Here is a 19557-nt window from a genome sequence, read left to right as displayed (position 1 = left end):
TTACATTTTAAACCAAAAAACAGAAAAATGATGTTTGTTGTGTAATCAGTTTAAAACTGAGCTTAGCATATACATGAATAATATGAAGTGTGGAATAAAGCAGAAAGTGACATGCACAATAAATATTACACATGCGTCATATACAACATATCATGGTGAAATAAATAAGGATGTTATATAGAGCCATACTTCTTGTGCTTTTTTCAGCAAGAGCTGTGCCAAGTACAGGAATTGAGCAATCACGTGAGAAAACAAAATAATGAGTTAGTTGTTAATGTAAAGTTGTTATTGAAAAACCCACAATTCTCTATATCTTGAATCATCTGAACACCTAAAGACATCCTGTAAGTATAGACGTTTGGAGTTGATCAGCTAAATTCTGGTCTGATGACTCACTGATTATAGCTAAAGGTCTCAAACCTGAAGCTGTTCAAATCCAAACCATAATGCTGTGTTAAAGGCACTGTTCGTGATCCCTGGGATCGCCTTCGTTCTAGTCTGTAAGAGGATTATGGAGGTGTGATAGCCTTTTGTTTTCCATTGAAATTGTAAGCTGGTCGGTAAATTTTCTGATGAGACAATCTGGTGCCAACACATGCCTTTAACACAGTCCCCTGGATGTGTAATGGGAATTAAGCAACCATTTGAGTTTAAGTTTGAAACGCTCAGAGGTTACCATAGAACAATAGCATGTTTACAGAAAGTATTAAAATTTACCTGTGGATATAAATACACTTTATTTAGAGTTACTGTGATCTGCAACACTCACTCTTTTAGATTGTAAGCATGGTACATAACAAGTGACTCAACAGCCAATAGAGCTCTGCTGTCTTATGTAAAAAGGGACCTAATAGCAACAGCAAACTATTAAACAAAGCTCCATATGACAGTCAGTTAAAAATTATCTATTACACAAAGAAAAAGAAGTTTAAAAAACTTGTTAAAATAAGAAATTGCAATTCTGGCAAAACAACTTAGACAAACTAAACAGTCTACATGCCAACAATTCACATGATATGTGGAAATTGATCAAGTACTTAAAAAAAATGATAAAGATAATAATACTGGAGATTGTGTCTCAGCAGCAACATGGATGGAATTTTACAAAAATTCTTGCTCAATTGAAAATGACAGGTATAATGATTTCCAACAGCAAATTATTGATAGTTTAACATCTGAAGAAACTAAGAATCAGGCTAATCAGCAGCTGGATAAGTCAATAACAACTAATGAAGTGTTATCAGCAATTAGAAATTAAAAAGTAAAAAAGCAGCAGGGATGATGGGTTTTGTATAGAGTTGTTAAAACATGGTTCCCCCTTTCTCTGTAAACCCTTAGCTAAATTATTTAATGCAGTTCTAGATACATCCAACTTTCCAGACATCTGGAATACAAGCATTATGACACACTTATTTAAAAAGGAGATAAATATGACCCGAAAAATTATAGGGCATTTCTGTCGGAAGTTGTGTAGGAAAAGTTTTTTCTTACATTCTAAATGAAAGGCTAAATAGTTTTTTAGATGACAATCATATTATACATAATAATCAAGCAGGATTTCGCAAAAACCATCGCACAATAGATCACATATTTACCTGAAGACAATAATACATAAATATATTAACAATAAGCAGAACATTTATGTTTGTTTGTTGACTTTGCAAAGGCTTTCGACTCGGTATGGAGAGTTGGTCTTTTTCATAAACTTCTCAAAAATAACATTAATGGCAAATTATACAGACTTATAAACACATGTACACCAACACAAAAATACACATCAAAACAAATAATTTTATCTCGCCCAGCCTGAAAGTTGAAAAAGGAGTAAAACAGGGCTGTGTTTTAAGTCCTAGTCTGTTCAATTTATATGTCAATGACTTGAAAACAAATCTAGACAAAGTAAATACTCAACCACCAGTGTTGAATAATACCCCAGTTAACTCATTATTTTACGCTGATGACCTAGTCTTAATCTCTACTTCAAAAGAAGGTCTACAAAGGGAGTTAAATACACTACACACATTTTGCTCCAATTGGAAACTTGATGTTAATTTACAGAAAACCCAAGCAATTAATTTTAGTAAATCTCCTTTGGTAGATAAACACTTATTTAACTATGGTAGTACATGCATCAAATCTGTTAAGAGCTATACATACTTAGGACTGACAATTAAATCAAACGGTAGTTTTAGTGACACAATTACAAATTTGGCTGATAAAGCAGCAAAATCTTTGTATAGTTTAAAAAAGGATTTTATTGCACAACAAAAAGATAAAATTTTCCCTACATCTATTCAATGTTTTCATTAAACCTGTTTTACTGTATGGCTCAGAGATTTGGGGACAAGATTTCATGGATTACAAGAAGTGGGATAAATCAGCAATTGAAAAAACTCACCTCAAATTTTGTAAGAACATTTTACAGTGTAATAGACAAGCTTGTAATGCCGCTGTGAGGGTGAACTAGGACAATTCCCACTTCTACTTGAGATCAAACTTAATATTGTTAAACACTGGCTTCATATCGTACAACTGCCACATTGTAATCTTGCTAAAGAAGCTTTTCTGGAGCAAATGGTAAACAACACTAACAATAGATCCTGGTTTAACTGTTTAAGTGCTTTAATTAAAGACAATGGAATGGACTTTCTCCTTGATAAAGCTCCATCACTTAAACACCACAAAGTTATAACTGGTTTAATGAAAACACATTTAACAAACAGGTCTTTTGGAAAAAGTTGATCACTGATGAAAATAGTAAACTAAGAATGTATGCCAAAATAAAACGTAATTTTAGATTAGAACCCTACTTAACACAGTTGCAAGGTGAGAAAAGAAAATTGCTCACCAAACTTCGCATTAGCAATCATGATCTAGCAATTGAAAAAGGGAGACACACTGTTCCAAAAACCCCAATTACTGAAAGATACTGCAATCAGTGTAACACCAACAGTATTGAAGATGAAACACACTTTTATTAGTCTGTCAGAAATACAAAGTCCAAAGAAAGTACTTTTTCAGTAAAATCAATTTGCCAAACGACGATACTGAAAATCAGCTTATTTCTCTACTAACAAAACAAGAGTTATCTTTTAATGAACAACTTGCTGATTATATTTTTACTTTATATAAACAAAGAAATACCTAGTTATATTATTATATTATTATACTGTAATACTTTATCTTTATTGAAGAAAATTTTAACTTATTTTTGTATCACACTTTTATTGCCACAAATGTGATGTAAATCCTATATTTACAAGCAAGCAATAAAAATATTATTATTATTATTATGTAAAGAATAAATATTTTTGACACATGGTTGATAGAGGTTGAAATCTTTGTTAGCTCATTTCAGGATGGCCTGACCAAAATGGCAAAAACAGATGCAAAAATACATCATTTTATCCATCTTTTCAATATATCAAATAAAGTATAACATATCCAAGCTATAGGGCAAGCAATTTTGAGAAACCATTTTTGACCAACAAGTCATCGTTGATGACACAGTCCCCACTTGTTAATGGGTACTTTGATTACATATGTCCTCAGAGAGAGTCCTCTTTCATTAATTAGGTCTGTGATAAAAATACTTTGATACAGATGGCGCTCAACGGCCAAGAATGAGTTCCATGGTGATGAAAACATAAAACCAATGTAGGCCACCATCCTAAAGTTCATAAAATGAGTCAACTAGAATTAATCAACAGGATGTTGCAAAACATTTTTGCATACAATTCTAACACTTAACAGATTATCACTGGTACCATATTTCATAAAGTTTGATGCAGTATTTACAACACTACGAGATCAACATCTGTATCAAGTTTCATCACATTTGACGTTGTATTAATTTGTGGCTATATCACCCTAATTAGGAAAGTTCATTACTTATGCAATTACAAATTAATAAAATGACACTGATAAATGTCTGTTTCAATATTAAAGCAATGTGAGCTTAACATCAGTTAACATCTGTATAAAGTTTCATGAATTTGATGCAGTCACGTATTCTTGCTTGACATATCAGCCTACTACGAAACTTCAATAATTGACATGTTACTGCTACATGACGTGAAACAAATTGAGCGAGCATATGTATGAAATAGGTCAATGTCCTTGTACCAACTTTGAAAGATACTGGTGGAAATATGTCTGAGTTATGGCTCTGTACATTTGAAAATTGTAACAAAATCACCGCCATGCAGCGATATTTGATCTTACTGTTTAAAAAATCAACATGTATATGTATGACGTAAGTCAATGTACATGTACCAACTTTGAATAAGATCAGTTGAGACTTGCCAGAGTTATGGCTCTCGACATGAAACAACCATAACAAAATTGCTACCATGTGGCCATATTGGACCATCTCGTGAAACCAATCGACATACATATGTATAAATAAGTCAATGTCCTTGTACCAACTTTGAATAAATTTGCTTGATACATGTCTGAGTTATGGTTCCGGACATGAAAAAATTGAAAAAAAATGGCCGCAAGTCAGCCATAATGGATCATATCACATAACAAACTGACATGCATATCTATGACATAGTCAATCTCAATCGTACTTTGAATAAAATCAGTTGAAACATGTCTGAGTTATGGCTCTGTACATGAAAACATCGTAATAAAATGGCTGCCTAGCGGCCATATTGGATCGTATCACATAACAAATCGACGTACATATGTATGACATAGGTCAATGTCCTTGTAACAACTTTGAATAAAATCGGTTGAGATATGCCTGAGTTATGCCTCTGTATATGAAAAAATCGTAATAAAATGGCCACACAGCAGCCATATTGGATCGTATGACAAAACAAATTGACGTGCATATCTATGACATTGGTCAATGTCCTTGTAACAACTTTGAATAAAATCGGTTAAAACATGTCTGAGTCATGGCTCTGTATATGAAAAAATCGTAATAAAAGGCCGCCATATTGGATGGTATCACAAAACAAATCGACGTGCATATCTATGAAATTGGTCAATGTCCTTGTACCAACATTGAATAAAATCGGTTGAAACATGTCTGAGTTATGGCTCTGTACATGAAAAAATCGTAATAAAATGGCCGCCTGGCAGCCATATTGGATCGTATCACAAAACAAATTGACGTGCACATCTATGACATTGGTCAATGTTCTTGTACCAACTTTGAGTAAAATCGGTTGAAACATGTCTGAGTTATGGCTCTGTACATGAAAAAATTGTAATAAAATGGCCGCCTGGCGGCCATATTGGATTGTATCACAAAACAAATCGACGTGCATATCTATGACATTGGTCAATGTCCATGTACCAACTTTGAATAAAATCGGTTGAAACATGTCTGAGTTATGGCTCTGTACATGAAAAAATCGTAATAAAATGGCCGCCTGGCGGCCATATTGGATTGTATCACAAAACAAATCGACGTGCATCTGTATGACATATGAAGTAATCCTTGTACCAAGTTTGAATGAAATCGCTTCTTGCATCTCTGAGATATCTGCGTGAACGGACGGACGCACGCACGCACGCACGCACGCACGCACGCACGCACGCACGCACACACGCACGGACATGACCAAACCTATAAGTCCCCCCGGACGGTGTCCGTGGGGACTAAAAATGGCACAAATTACCCCCAAAATACTAAATTAGATTTCATTGTAATTTCAACATATCACATTTTGATAATCTCTGTATACCAAATATCAAAGCTATCAGACCAGTGATTGTGGTACAAAAAACATTTTAACAAACATAGGGCCAAAGTCCCTGAAGATACTATAGACATGGAAACAAAATTAAGTATTTCCTGACTGTATGAAATTATCTCACTAAGGTTATCCTAGGTACCTGAAAACCAAATATTAAAGCTGTCTGACCAGCCGTTTTGAAAAAAACAAGCGACCCAACAGTCGACAGAGCTCTGCTGTGTTATTTAGAGAATAACTTTTTGTGACACATGTATTGATGAAGAAGGTGGATATCTTTGCTCACTTCAGGATGGCTGGACCGAAAATGGCAAAATTAGCTGCAAAAATACAAAATTGAAGATTTCATCATAATTTCAATATATTACATTAAAGGGACAAAGTCACCCATTTTTCATGAATTTGTTTGATATAAGATACTTCTTATGGGCGACGTCAAAAGTTCAATGTAGGATAAAAAACTTAATTCCCTTAGTTTCTCCCCAAACCCCCCCACCCCCCTAGAAACTTAATTGACTTATATTGAACCTGTTGCCAGGCTCTTTCTATGTAAAGCAAAGCTAAGGATCAGTCATTTAGGGGTGAAATAAAGTAATGCATCGTTAAAGCCCCACTAGCTGTAACTCTTGAAATTTGTTGACCTCAAATTATCTACCTATTCTCTCCTTTCTGAAACTACCTCTGAAGAGATATGAACTTTTACTGCATTAGGAAACCATTCCTTTCAGAAACATTTGACATGTAAATTAAAATTTTAACGGTCATTTTGATTTCCTGGCATTTTCAAAATTGGTTATATTAAAAAGGAATCAGAACATACAATGTCATAGTTGAAAACATTCACCCTTGTGCATTACAGTTTAGACTATGTGCAGTTTATATGAAGATTTCAGTGCAGATATGCATAGTATCAAGGGTTTTAGCTTTTCTGCATGGGGCTGTGATTTAATGTTTGGGCGAACATTTAATCGCAGTGTAATCTTTATCTTGTTCAAAATTGCATATATAGCCCCGGCAGTGTGTACACAGACCTAAATGACTACATTGTCACCAACTTATTTTACTTTGAAAGTAAAATCATAAAAATAATGCATTTAAGATAAAGCTAGTGGGGCTTAAGATTGGGAACACACTTTGTGTTTCATCAAATGTAAATACAACATACTAACAACAAACTTGAAGTTTATCAATGAATGAACAAGAACAACAACAATAAAGTCCAGGTTTCTCCTTCCAGAGGTATAAAAACTATCTCAACTGTCCTGGTGGTTGTAACAACTCAGTTCACACTACTCCATTCAGGCGGACTACACGTGCACCAGAAATGTAGCAAAATACAATTATAAATTCCGAGTGCAACCATATAGACAGTAGAGAAACTACCGTCTATGGTGCAACAGAGGCCAACAGCCTGCATTGTTTACACTAACTAGGCCAGGTGCAGCTCTGCACCGTGTTAAAACAACTCCCTCCGCTGGCTTCAACACGAAAGTGTGCATTTCTGCTCTATTTTTTCAAAATATTCATTCCCCTGGCAATTTTTACCTTAAATCGATTTGTAGGATAGAAACTTTTTTAGGTCAAAACCCCCCCACCCCCAAACTAAAAGAATTAAGTTTTTTATCCTTCATTGAACTTTTGACGTCGCCCCTTATAGTGTTTGACATTTTGAAAGATACTGAATGAATGGATGACCATGCATATATTCAACCCCGGTTTACACCAATTAAATGAAACCATGGCAAAAATCAATTCATGGTCATGACCATTAATTCATTTTCACAATGGTTTCATGTATCGTGTCTAAAACTGGGGTCAAATATATGCATGGTCACCCATTGTTCAGATTTCATCGTAATTTCAACATTTTGGTTTTGCATACACAGTCTGTTAACTCTGCAAATATTAATTGGTCTTGTATAGATAAAAACTCTTTTAGACAGTATTGTGCATCAACAGGCAGTAAGCTTTGTGATATTGATATAGTTAGTGAAGCATTCGCTTGTCGTGATACGCACTGTAAGCTTCATTCTCATGTTGCTGCACTATACTATATGATGATATTGTGAAAGTGTTATGTCTTGCTACTGATCACCTTCCAAAAAGCCTGCCAGCAGTGCACAAAGGTGTGTGCCAGGGTGGAATCAACTTGTGAGAGATTACCACTCAGTAGCGAGAGATGCATTTCTCCTTTGGCGTAACCATGGAAGCCCTCGGTATGGCCCTATCTTTGAAATTATGAGAAAAGCACGTGCAAAATTCAAATATGCCTTAAAGCAATGCAGAAAGAATGAAGATCAAATTAGAGCCAATGCTATTGCAGATGCTCTGATTAAGAAAGATAATAGACAGTTTTGGAAACATGTTGGAGGCTCCAAAAAGTCTTCACCTCTTTAATCTTCAGTTGGGGACTGTAATGGTCATACAGAGATTGCACAGATGTGGCGCGACCACTTCTCAGGGCTATTGTCATCTGTCACTAACAACAGTAACGAGTCTTTTGTACAGGAAAATATTTGTAATGTAGTTTTTGATCACCATATGATCGTTAAACCTGCTGAAATAACTCATGGCCTTCACAAGCTTACTGTTGGCAAGGCTGCAGGTCCTGACAATATAACTTCAGAGCATATGAAATATGCGCATTACCGTTTATCTATCTTGTTATCGATCCTGTTCTCTGCAATTCATGTTCACGGTTATTTACCTTCTCATATGATGGACACTACTTTAGTTCCACTTGTGAAAGATAAAAACGGTGATGTTACTAATTCCAACAATTACCGTCCAATTGCAATTACTACTCCCATCTCCAAACTGTACGAAATAATTATCTTAGAAAGATGTAAGCAATTTCTAAGCACTAGTGATCACCAGTTTGGTTTTAAAGAAAACCACTCAACTGATATGTGTATCTTTATTTTGAAAGAGGTCATTGATTTTTACAATCGACATAACAGTACTGTATTTTTATGCTTTCTTGATGCGACAAAAGCATTTGACAGGATTAATCACTGGACCTTGTTTCGTAAATTAATTGACAGATCTGTTCCACTTTTTATTGTTAAAATTTTAGTTTTCTGGTACAGACACCAATGTTTTTGTGTCAGATAGGGTTCAGTGCTGTCAGACAGCTTTCCAGTCAAAAATGGTGTCAGACAGGGGGGAATTCTTTCCCCATGGCTTTTTGCAGTATATGTAGATAAGCTAAGTAATGACCTTGATGGATCACAAATTGGTTGTTTTCTTGCAGGAAAATGTGTTAATCATCTCATGTACGCAGACGATATTGTCCTTATATGTCCCTCTTATGTCCCTCTGTTAAGGGTCTTAATATGCTAGTTAAAAAGTGCTGTAGTTATGCTGCTCTCCACGATATTATATTTAATGCTAAGAAATCGAAGTGCTTGTTTGTAAAACCACCAAGGTACAAAATTTCACGTTTACCTCACATTCTTCTTAATGATACTGTGTTGAAATTTGTTGAGAAACATAAGTATTTGGGAGTCATCTTCAACCATTTTGGAAATGACAATGACGATATAATGCGCCAAATAAGATCGCTGTATTCTCAGGCGAATTCACTTATTCGTAAATTTCATAGCTGTTCAACTCTGGTCAAAACTAGGCTTTTTCAAACTTTCTGTTCTTCGATGTACTGTTCTCATTTATGGAGTGTCTTCTCCAAAAGAAGTATGAGCGACATTCGTGTTGCTTATAATAATAGTTATAGAATTCTTTTGAATATTAAGAAAAGATTGAGCATAAGTGAAACATTTGTACGTAATCACATTTTGACCTTTGACAGTAAACTTCGTGCGGCTAGGGCTGGTTTTTATCTTAGATTGACTAGATTGACCTATAAGGTTTTATTGTGCTTGTAGAATCTCTGTATTGTATTGTTGAGGCATTTTTTTTATGGAAGCATGTAGTTTGTTGTTTTCGTATTTGTCTGTTTTTCTTTCAAGTTTGCTTTTTTTCTATGAGCTGGTTCTCGAAATAAAGGTTATTATTATTCATTCAGTATCTTTCAACATGTCAAACACTGTAAGTAGTATCTCGTATCAAACAAAATTCATGAAAAAATGGGCGACTTTGTCCCTTTAAGATAAAGCCTAGGAACCTGTATATCAAATATGAAAGCTATCACATAAGTAACTTTTGAGAAACAAATATTTTGACCAAAAATGGCAAAAATTGACCCAAAAATACAAAAATTGAAGATTTCATCAAATTTCAATATATCACACTAAGACAACACCTAGGAACCTGTACACCAAATATCAACAGCATCAGACAAGTAGTTTCTGAGAAACACATTTTTTGACCAAAAATGGCCAAACTTGCACCAAAACTACAGAATTGCAGATTTCATCATATATTCAATATATCATTATGTTCATCTGTAGGAACCATGTATACCAATTATCAAAGCTGTCAGACTAGCGGTTTTGATGAAATAAAGTTTTAACCAAAAATGACAAAAAATTCCATAAAAATACAGATTTGCACATTTCATCACAATTTGAACAAATCTAAGTTGGGTTATCCCTAGGGACCTGTATACAAAATAACAAAGCTGTCTGACCAACAATTATGAAGAAGATTTTTTACCAAAAACGCCTTTTTGATGCTAATTTGCATATTTTCAACAGTGTCAAAAAATTAAAAAAAAACTTTCTTATAATCATATTTTTCATCGACACAACAAATATCAAATCAGTAAGAACTGCGGTTCTCAAGATATTTGAGTGGACTGACGCCTCACAAACGGACATACATAAATACATACCCGGATACCCATCCCAATAGCTTCTATAGACTATAGTCTATAGTAGCTAAAAATGACAACAATTGCCTTAAAAATACTAATTTGCAGGTTGCTGCATAATTTGAACAAATCTGGGACCTATATCCCAAACATCAAGAAAGCTGTCTTACATGCAGTTTTGAAGCTTTTTAAATATTTTTTTACTAAAGGTTGCAAAAATTGCCTGTATATTACAAATTTGCATATTTCATCAAGATTTGAACAAATTAAATGTAATCCCTAGGGCCTGCATACCAAATATTAAAGATGTTGGACCAGCCATTAAGGAGAGGATTTTTGCCCCAAAATAGCAAAATTAGCATCAAAAATATATTGTAACAAGTCATCGTTGATGACACAGTCCCCGCTTGTCCATTTTGTTATAATCTTTGGTGTCTAGGTAGCTGTGGTCTAGGTAGCTGTGGAATGACATTGATGCAAAGGGTGCATCAGGCCTGTGACTTGCATAATAAAGTAATCTGAGGAACGTTCAATAAAATTGACCCATCTCTGCCGGTAATGACCATTGAAGGAACTTTTGATTACATCACACATAACGATGCCCTCACTGCCTCTAGTGTCATGATGGCACATACTATACACATGGTTTGGTGGAATTTTCGAAATGGTATGGGATCGGGTATGTTGTTGTATATCAGCCATTTCGATCATATAATGAAACAAATTAATGTGCACAAGAATGCAGCTTAGTATTTATTCGTTTCACGTTTAACAAAATCAGTCCATCGAGGACAGTGACCTATGTTTATGTTTCAAAGACATAAAAACATAGGGCCAAAGTCCCTGAAGCTACTATAGACATAGATACAAAATTAAGTATTTCCTGACTGTATGAAATTATCTCACTAAGGTCATCCTAGGGACTTGTAAACCAAATATTAAAGCTGTCTGACCAGCGGTTTTGAAAGAACAGTTGACAGAGCTCTGCTGTGTTATGTAGAGAATAACCTTTTGTGACACATGTATTGATGAAGAAGGTGGATATCTTTGATTAACATGTGAGTTCTGTTTAATAAGTTGAGACTGTACATACTCAGAGAAAGCACACTGAAGAGACAAATGTTTGAAACTTAAGAAGTTCAAGGTCATCAAAAGCATTATAAGGAATCATGTAACTTTCATTGCACTGTTTACACAGATTGCATAATGCTATAAATAGCACATGAGGAATTTTATACAGCCCAGCTTTACCATAAAACCCTATCACTTTGACCACTCTTTTAATTGACCACTCTATTTTTTTCCTCAAAAAGTGATTTTATTTTATCCTTACCAAGTCAACCATAAATGGAAATTAGAACTTTCTCTCTCTATCTCTATCTCTATTGACTATTTTGAGCAATTTCTTTTAGATAACATACAGGGCACAATAAATGACGGTTCAGAATATGTCAAAGTTGGGATTCAGGAAAGTTGCCTTTACATGTTTTAATCCTCCAAGATGGTAAGCATTTCACTATGAACTGTCAAAAAAAGTTGAACTTTCTGATAATTCTACACTAAAATTATTTTGGCTTTGATGATTTCCTAATTAATTCAATTATTTAAAATCATATTAATTATTTTTTTTCTGGGTGAATTGATAGGGTTTATACAGTACAAGAATTACATACAATGTAAGTCAAATTTTGACCAAAATGACAAAAAAATTCCTTAAAAATACGCATTTGCATATTTCATCACAATTTGAACAAATCTAAGTTGGGTTACCCCTAGGGACCTGTATACCAAATAACAAAGCTGTCTGACCAGCGGTTATGAAGAAGAAGATTTTTTACCAAAAACACCTTTTTTGGCATTAATTTGCCTATTTTCAACAATATCAAAAAATTAAAAAAAATAGTTTCTCAAAATCATATTTTTCATCTACACAACAAATATCAAATCAGTAAGTACTGCGGTTCTCAAGATATTTGAGTGGACGGACGCCTCACAAACGGACATACATACATACATACATACATACATACATACATACATACATACAGACTGACGACGGACGCCGGACGGATACCCATCCCAATAGCTTCTATAGACTATAGTCTATAGTAGCTAAAAATCACACCAAAATTGAAATCAAATGGCTGTCTATTGACCATATGGATCATAGCACAAAATTAGTAGACGTGCATATGTATGCCATGGTACTTTATCTTTGTACCAAGTCTCAACAACATTGGATAAGGAATATTTGCATATGACTAAGCCTCAAAGACATGAAGAAATCCAAAAATGACCATCTGGCAGCGATATTGGGGAAAAATGACAATCTGGCAACCATATTGGAACATGTCACGAAGTACATTGACATGTATATGTATGCCATAGTGCATGATCTTCGTGTCAAAGACATGCAAATTCCAACAAAATGGCAGTTCTGCAGCCATATTGGCTCCTATCGCAAGGTTAATTGATACATGCATATGTATGCCATAGTGCTTTGCCTTTGTGCCATGTTTGAACAAAATCGGTTCAAGGATATTTGAGTTATGGTTCAAAGACATGAAAAAATCGCATCAAAATGGCTGTCTCACGCCCATTTTGGATCGTATCGCAAAATAATTTGACATGCATATGTAGGCCACAGTGTTATGCCTTTGTGCCAAGTTTGAACAGAATCTGTTCAAGGATGTCTGAGTTATGGTTCAAAGACATGAAAAATTGCAAACAAATTGGCCGCCTCACGCCCATATTGGATCGTATCGCAATATAATTCGACATGCATATGTAGGCCATAGTGTTATGCCTTTGTGCCAAGTTTGAACAGAATCGGTTCAAGGATCTTTGAGTTATGGTTCAAAGACATGCAGAATCGCAAAAATATGGCCACCTTGCGGCCATATTGGATCGTATTGCAAAATAAATCGATGTGCATCTGTAGGTCATAGTGCTGTGCCTTATCGCAATATAATTCTACATGCATATGTAGGCCATAGTGTTATGCCTTTGTGCCCAGTTTGAACAGAATCGGTTCAAGGATCTTTGAGTTATGGTTCAAAGACATGAAAAATCGCAAACAAAATGGCCGCCTCACGCCCATATTGGATTGTATCGCAATATAAAAATCGACATGCATATGTAGGCCATAGTGTTATGGCTTTGTGCCAAGTTTGAACAGAATCGGTTCAAGGATCTTTGAGTTATGGTTCAAAGACATGCAGAATTGCAAAAATATGGCCACCTTGTGGCCATATTGGATCGTATCGCAAAATAAATTGATGTGCATCTGTAGGTCATAGTGCTATGCCTTTGTGCCAAGTTTGAACAGAATCGGTTCAAGGATGTTTGAGTTATGGTTCAAAGACACGAAAAATCGCAAACAAAATGGCCGCCTCATGCCCATATTGGATTGTATCGCAATATAATTCTACATTCATATGTAGGCCATAGTGTTATGCCTTTGTGCCAAGTTTGAACAGAATCGGTTCAAGGATGTTTGAGTTATGGTTCAAAGACATGAAAAATTGCAAAAATATGGCCACCTTGCGCCCATATTGAATCGTATCACAAAATAAATCGATGTGCATCTGTAGGTCATAGTGCTATGCCTTTGTGCCAAGTTTGAACAAAATTAATTCAGCAGTGTCTGAGAAACGGCTCTGGACGGACGCACGCACGCACACACACACGCAAGCACGCACGCACGGGACCCAATCTATAAGTCCCTGCCGGACTTCGTCCGCTGGGACTAAAAAGACCTATGATGGACGACAGACAGCGGATGATACAAACATAGACACACAGACAGGATACAAACATACATACACAGGCAGACGGACAGACAAACAGACAGACTGAAAGACAGAGATACATAACACATACAGTAAAACCTGTCTAAACAGAATACTTCCGGAACTTAGCAGACTGTTCTGCTTAGAGAGGCATTTGGTTTATAGAGGTCCTGTTAACATAGAGTTCTATTTGAATGGGACTTGGAAAAGGGTTCAGTTTAGAGAGGTTTTCAGTCAAGACTTGGTTCGATTTAGACGGGTTTCACTGTAACACACACACACACACACACACACACACACACACACACACACACACACATTGTATATGCAAGTTCAGATGTAGTAACACACTTCTCAATAATATTCTGCAGGAAATTTGAAAGATTTGCTGCATATTTAAATATTCACTACACATGCACTAATATCCAACAAATCCCAGAATTAATCTCCGTAATGAATCACACACCTGTTTCCGCCAGTCTGCAACTTTATCTTGCTGTTGACTTTTCATTTTAAAGTCTCCCAGGTTGATAACAAGCACCGAGGATGAACTGTGAACATTAAAATCATATTTCAATGATTATTTTTAGAGCATTGAATGTATTCATGTTCATGCAGACACATAAATTGAACTATTAAAGCCATCTTTAAAGCCCCAGTGCGGCTAACTTTTGATGATAATTTCACCATTTTTATTTTGAATGTGAACTATAATTCCTTGTTCTTCTCCCCAAAGAATGTTGATATACACAGTATCCAGCTTGTCAACTCAGCCCTTATGGTTGTAAACTGCATTGTCATTGTTGAAAACTGACTTCTGGTCCGGACTAGAATTCAAATGTAAACAATATTCATGCATTTTACACATATAGATTTTAAGTTGACAAGCTAAATAGTGGGTGTTTCAACATTCTTTGGGGAGTAGCATAAGAAGTTGCAATTGATTTATAAAATAAAAATAATGAAACATAGGGCCAAAGTCCCTGAAGCTACTATAGACATGGATACAAAATTAAGTATTTCCTGACTGTATGAAATTATCTCACTAAGGTCATCCTAGGGACATGTAAACCAAATATTAAAGCTGTCTGACCAGCGGTTTTGAAAAAACAAGCGACTCAACAGTTGACAGAGCTCTGCTGTGTTATGTAGAGAATAACCTTTTGTGACACATGTATTGATGAAGAAGGTGGATATCTTTGATAGCTCATTTCAGGATGGCCTGACCAAAAATGGAAAAAAATTCCGTAAAAATACAGATTTGCATATTTCATCAGACTATATTAGTCTATAATAGCAAATAAACGAGAGTTAATTACATTCTAATTAAAGTAAACAAGACTTGCTTAAATCAAGATTTACATCATAATAAAACAGCATATCTGTCAGGTTATAAAGAATCTTTAGCTGGTTATCTTTTAATATCAGTATTTTCATCCTATTAACCAAGCACATTTTAACTTTCAAATTAACATTGTAAGTAAGTTCTGTTGAATAAGTTGAGACTGTACGTACTCAGAGAAAGCACACTGAAGAGACAAATGTTTGTAACTCAGGGAAAGACACTTATTTTTTTATCCACTTGCCCTTCGGGCAAGTGGGGGGTTCAGTTCACTTGCCCGAATTGGAAAACCACTTGCCCCGTACAATTTATGTGTTTGAAAAAAGCTAGAACATTGGTTTTTCATTTCACACACTTTATTTTGAAAATTATCATGTTATCATGAGAAAGTGTCAGACATTCTCATAGGGTTCTCCTCACACTTGTAAGAGTGCTGGATGGCTCATTTAAATTCAATTAATTATTAAAGTAGCTACATACCTTTTAGACACTTTCAGATTTTTATCTTTTTCTCAATTGAACACGTCTTAAACCCCAATAAAGTATACATTTTCTGAAAGCCCTGATATAGAGCTATCTGACCAAGCACAGTACACGGTCATTATTTGCATAAGAGTCACGTGACAAGCGTTTTGCTGAACCTTCCAAAAACCGGTTTTTCCCGCCTTATGCGAACACGCTGCAAGATTTCCGGTTGGAATTTCTTCATTGACAAGCCTTGACAATATCCTTCAAAACCGTGTCTGGGATTTTCTTTATATGCCTTTGTTTTTTTTTAATGCGCTCTTAAAGGTGTTAGATGAAGGTGCTTTTCAAGGAATTTTAATTATCACGCCATATAATTTGAATGGAGCCTCCGGGAAAAAATCGCAGACATAGTTTTGAAGGATATTGTCAAGGCTTGTCAATGAAGAAATTCTAACCGGAAATCTTGCAGCGTGTTTGCATAACGTGGGAAAAACCGTTTTTTGGAAGGTTCAGCAAAACGCTTGTCACGTGGACTCTTATGCAATATGACCGTGTAACTGTACTTGGTCGGATAGCTTCTAATTTATCAGGGCTTTCATAAAACGTATACTTTATTGCGGTTTGGGATGTGTTCAATTGAGAAAAAAATAAAACCTGAAAGTGTCTAAAAGGTATGTAGCTACCTTAAAGCCCCACTAGCTGTATCTTTTAGCATTCTTTATGTGATTTTACTTCCGAACTAAAACAAGTTTTTGGGATTGTGCTCTTTGAGGAGTTGGAATACAAGTATTATTAACTGCCCAGTGAGACTGCATGTGCAATTTTGAACAAAAAAAATGTGCCCAAACGTAAAATGGCACCCCATGCAAATATAGCAAAAACTGTGTACATCTTGCATATATGCATTTGAATATTAACAGAAACAACAGAGTAGTCCAATATAATGCATAGTGTTGAATGTTTTCAACTGGGACACATATGCTTTGTTTTCTTTGTAGTATGGCGGGAAATCAAAGTAATGGTTAAAATGTAAATATACTTGTCCAATTTTTCATTCACTAAAGAATGGTTTTGTAAAGCAGTAAAAGACTATATCCTGTAAATGGGTAGAAATTAAAAAAATAGCGCCAATGGCACTTGATCACAACTGGCACATTGTGAAACTACTCATAATTAATGAGGTACAATATGTGGCGTCATGCGGTGTCCCATCATACCATATATGAAGGGTGTAGCACTTGTGGTTACTGAGTTATGGACAAATATGTATATTTCAGGTCAAATGTCACTGAGGTCATGTGACATTTTGTCAAAAAAATTGAATTGCTAAGTCATCCCTATATACCAAAAATCAGACCAAGCTCTATTGGCTCGCTCAAAATTAGATATGCACATAATTAATGAGGTACAATATGTGGCGTCATAAGGTGTCCCATCATACCATATATGAAGGGTGTAGCACTTGTGGTTACTGAGTTATGGACAAATATGTATATTTGAGGTCAAAGGTCACCGAGGTCACGGGAGATTTTGTCAAAATATTTTATATATCTGCGTGAACGGAGGGACATGACCCAATCTATAAGGCCCTGGACTTCATCCATGGGGACTAAAAAACTGTGTCACTGAATCCTTTTTGCAATATGAATATGATGACAAACTAAATTTTTATTTTACTTGCCCTTATACATGGGATTCTATAGACAGCTGACTTATACATGGTAGTCTATGGTGGTGTAAACTAAAAAGTCCTCTAACATGGCCAAATCGACGTGCATCTGTATGGGGTAGGGTACTATCCTTGTGCAAAGTTTGAAAGAAATTGACCTGGGCATGTCTGAGATATCTGCGTGAACAGACGGACGGATGCACACACGGACGCAGGCACGCACACACGGACATGACCAAACCTATAAGTCCCCCCGGACGGTGTCCGTGGAGACTAATTAGACAGACCACGAAGTCAATGAGCAACATACAGCTGAAAGACTATTTTTCACATTGCGATTTTAAGCCCATTTTTATGAGAAAAGGGACATGTATATGTATATGGAAAAAACAGCAGAAGACATATTTGTAAATTGTTTGTTAAGTGACAATCATATATGCATCTCTTGAAATTTTGTGGTTATAAGGTATAACACTAGTGTAAGAATAATGAGGTTAGAATAAGTTAGTAAAGCTAAGTTGACAGTAATTAAGATTACAAAATTATACACTAAGCTGAGGAAATCTGAATGAAATAAATGTTGAAAAGTAGCAAAGTCATGGTCATCTTTTGTCTAATACCTTGTGTAAGTTCATGAACTTTACATAAATCTTGCTATAGATTTGTTGCTAATGGGCAATAACTGTGTTTCAGATCATTTGAGAGCAATCCATCCATGACAGGTTTAATTGTAATATACTTCTATTTAAAGGAGAGAAACTTCTCAAATAATTTTTTCCCTGTAATTTCCTGTGAGAACACATGGACATGCGTAGGACTCTATGCTGGTGCTACCTTGCAACTTGTCATGGCATTGTATAACCTGTTCACCCCAATTTCCTGTAGACAGGTCCACACTCACCATTGATAACAATGGGTTTGGGCCATACCATGGTAGTGAAAGACTGTAACATGTGAGGTCATGGATACTTAATCTCAGGAATGTCAAAGTCTGTATATTGACTCAAGGATGTTACATAACAAATGCTTAGGGTCATCTCAAAAGTGAGAATCTAAACTATGAAATATGTTTTTTTTATTGCTTTTGATACCCAAAAGAGCATAGAAATCTTCTTATACTTTGAATCAGCCATCCTGCATATTTCTAACATTCATCAAACCTCATTTCTGTTCCACAACTCATAAAACAGTCCACAATGCAGGATTGGTGTACATTCCAAAACTACATATATGAAAGACCCCTAAAATCAATTAGTTAAAAAGGGGGGTTAGAAATTTCCCAAAACTATATAACCTCCGCTCCGTTTGGCTCCATTTTTCCGAATTGGAACCTTGGAACCAGTCTATGTATCGGTACCAAATATCAACGCAGTCTGTTCAGCAGTTTTTGACTTTTTGTCGTTTACGGAAATGGACGACATCAAACACCGGTTGAAACCACCTCTATATCACAACTTCCAGTTGTGATAAAAACAGAGTAAAAAGGAAGCCTTTTTCAGGTCAACAAATTTCAAGATTACAGCTAGAGGGGCTTTCATATTCATAGAAAAAATTCTAACAGTTCAAATGTTTGTATGTTTACTTTCTTAGGGCTTAATATACAATAATAACAGGCCATTTCCAACTGTACCTTCAAGGTATTTTGCAGTTAAAAGTTTAACTTATCTAAACAGAAAGAAAAAAATAGTGACAACATCACTGTTCGCTCCCATATAGTTATCAAAACAAGTCAACAATTGTATGAAACATGGACATACATATACAGACAGACTGACATACACAGACTGGCACAGAGTGATGACATT

General features: G+C 35.5%; 1 protein-coding gene across 3 annotated transcripts in view; it reads right to left on the bottom strand.

Moving 5' to 3' along the window:
* The window catches only part of LOC139117744 (intermembrane lipid transfer protein VPS13A-like), a 445282-nt gene that overhangs the window by 361639 nt on the left and 64086 nt on the right, over positions 1 to 19557 (bottom strand). For 2 of the 3 annotated variants that reach the window (XM_070680993.1, XM_070680995.1), the window contains exons 18-19: positions 14740 to 14824; positions 190 to 213 (exon numbers count right to left, since the gene is read on the bottom strand). In XM_070680993.1, the coding sequence (XP_070537094.1) occupies positions 190 to 213; positions 14740 to 14824 (109 nt within the window). The remainder of the gene's footprint in view (positions 1 to 189; positions 214 to 14739; positions 14825 to 19557) is intronic. The other variant, XM_070680994.1, reaches the window with a different exon arrangement.

This window comes from Ptychodera flava, chromosome 18, assembly GCF_041260155.1.
Source record: "Ptychodera flava strain L36383 chromosome 18, AS_Pfla_20210202, whole genome shotgun sequence".
NCBI lineage: Eukaryota > Metazoa > Hemichordata > Enteropneusta > Ptychoderidae > Ptychodera > Ptychodera flava.
The sequence above is the reverse complement of the archived record's forward strand: the minus strand, read 5'-3'. Positions and strand labels throughout refer to the sequence as shown.